This window comes from Hippopotamus amphibius, chromosome 9 (assembly GCF_030028045.1).
Source record: "Hippopotamus amphibius kiboko isolate mHipAmp2 chromosome 9, mHipAmp2.hap2, whole genome shotgun sequence".
NCBI lineage: Eukaryota > Metazoa > Chordata > Mammalia > Artiodactyla > Hippopotamidae > Hippopotamus > Hippopotamus amphibius.
The window spans coordinates 61,185,060-61,187,641 of record NC_080194.1 but is presented as its reverse complement, the minus strand read 5'-3'; the positions used below and the strand labels follow the sequence as shown (position 1 = coordinate 61,187,641).

Genomic DNA, 2,582 nt, shown 5'->3' with positions numbered 1-2,582 from the left:
AAATAATAATTTCTTGAAAAATGTGCTTTCTTAAAAAAAAATCTCAGTGTGGTACCAAACATATTTATGAATAATTCTAAACCTTTCATTTCTCTGTAAAAGGAAGCCAATGTTCAGTAATTGTTTCAGTATCTTATTTTACTTGTGAATGACCTAGCTATTCAATAAACTTCTGTCATTTAACTGAACTGTAAATTTTTAAGCTACTGGACTTCCCTGGTGGCACAGTGGTTAAGAATCCACCTGCCAATGCAGGGGACACGGGTTCAAGCCCTGATCCGGGAAGATCCTATGTGCCACAGAGCAACTAAGCCCATTTACCACAACTACTTAGCCTGCTCTCTAGAGCCCACAAGCCACAATTGCTGAGCCCAAGCACCACAACTACTGAAGCCCATGTGCCTAGAGCCTGTGCTCTGCAACAAGAGAAGCCACCGCAGTGAGAAACCTGTGTACCACAACAGAGAAGCCCCTGCTTGCTGCAACTAGAGAAAGCGTGTGCAACAACAAAGACCAAATGCAGCCATAAATTAATAAATAAATAATATAAATAAATGAATAAAATATACCAGCTTTAAAAAATAAAAAAAAATAAAATTCATTTACTCAGTTAAATTTATTTTAACCTTAGTTTATCCTGAGCATGCGCAAAACTCTTTTCTCAGGGTCCATTTTCCACAAACTTGTTATCATTTTCTGTAACCACTTTATTTTCCCATTCAGAAACAGTCACATGTAAGTCAGACCTACTTCCTTTTCCCGTAATAAAATGCAGTCCCATTCCTCATACCTTCTTTACTGAAAACACACATCCTGCTTTCTTTAAGCAATCATGAACTATCCTTTATATCAGCCCTCTGTAGACTGGTAAACATAAATCCAAATAATAATTTTTTGAAAAATGTGCTTTCTTATAAAAAATACCTCAGGGTGACACCAAACATATTTATTAATAGTTCTAAACCTTTAGTTTCTCTGTAAAAGGAAGCCAACATTCAGCAATAAATGTTTCAGTATCTTATTTTACTTGTGAATGACCTAGCTATTCAATAAACTTCTGTCTTTTAATTTAACTCTAAATTTTTTTTTTTTTTTTTTTTTTTTTTGCCGTTCTATAAGTTTATTGGACAGTCAGCAGTTAGTTCTCATCCACATTAACTGTCTGCAGATTTTTGAAAGTGGTGACAGGTACATAGGTAACCAACGTATAGAGCTTGTTTGGTGAATCTTCATCTTCATTACGTTTTCTGGACAACCGCACACGTATACGGTATGGGACATTCCTTATTCCTTTGGCCCAGACAGCTTTGTTGAGCCTGGTGTCAATGCGCACATCTGGAGTTCCTATCTCCTTCATGGCAAATTTCCGGATTTCTTTGAGTGCCCGAGGGGCACGCTTCTTGAAACCTACTCCGTGGATGCGCTTGTGAATGTTGATGGTGTATTCTCTGGTTACCACCTTGTTGATGGCGGACCGGCCCTTCTTCTCGCCACCCTTCTTTGCGGGAGCCATCCTGCTGGGCCGGGGTTGGAAAGCTAACTCTAAATTTTTAAGCTATTGGACTTCCCTGGTGGTACAGTGGTTAAGAATCCACCTGCCAACGCAGGGGACACAGGTTCAAGCCCTGGTCAGGGACGATCCCACATGCCATGGAGCAACTAAGCCAGTGCACCACAACTACTGAGCCTGCACTCTAGAGGCCATGAGCCACAACTACTAAGCCCACGAACCTAGAGCCCATGCTCCAAAACAAGAGAAGCCACCACATTGAGAAACCTGTGCACCGCAATGAAGAGTAGCCTCCACTCATCACAACTAAAGAAAGCCTGTGTGCAGCAACAAAGACCCAATGCAGCCAAAAATAAACAAATAAATAAATAAATAATAAATATGTTTTTAAAAAAATTTTAAGCTACCAAGTAGCTGAAGAAATTACTCTTAAACACACATTCCTAAAACAATTATTCCTAAAGTGTTTACCCAAAAGCTTTTATCTTACTTGCATTACTTAACATTGATAACTCTGAAAACATGTCTCTATTAATCAAACCAACAAGCTTAAGCCATCTTCAATAGCAGATGTCAATTCAGCACTGAATATTTCTCAGATCATGTGGTCCTAAAATTTCTCTTGGCCAATTTGTTTTTAGACGTTTAGATTTAATTTGTAAGTGCTTCCTTTTAAGTCAATTAAATGTAGTTCATTTACAAGTTAACTTTTACATAAAGACAGAACCAAAATCTCAGTTTTTCAGCTTGAGTTTAAAAAAGGCTTTCTTCCCTTCCCCACCTTCTTTTTTTTTTTTTTTTTTTCTCCAAGAAGATATCTAGATAAGTATTCCTGAGGACCTGGGCAAAGGGAAGAAAAATACGAATTCCTTTTTCACGGGAGCCTAGTTAAAGATCTCCCAGTTTTGTAAAAATACCCTGGGGGTGGGGCAGGGTGCTACAAGATGGAACAGAGCTTTGATCACCCATAACAAGGCTAATCTAAAAGGAAAAATCCCAACCAACGTTCTGCCACAGGCAAAGCCTGTTGCGATAGGGAAGAACTCCCTGGTGTTGTTACGTGTGAGCCCTG

The 2,582-nt window shown here is 38.9% G+C and overlaps 1 protein-coding gene across 1 annotated transcript; it reads right to left on the bottom strand.

Annotated features, from left to right (window-relative positions):
* Positions 1 to 1,080: 1,080 nt before the first annotated feature.
* Positions 1,081 to 1,530, bottom strand: LOC130861147 (60S ribosomal protein L31-like). Its single transcript, XM_057749736.1, has one exon. The coding sequence runs from the start codon at positions 1,511 to 1,513 to the stop codon at positions 1,139 to 1,141; it is 375 nt and encodes a 124-aa protein (XP_057605719.1). The 5' UTR covers positions 1,514 to 1,530; the 3' UTR covers positions 1,081 to 1,138.
* Positions 1,531 to 2,582: the final 1,052 nt, after the last annotated feature.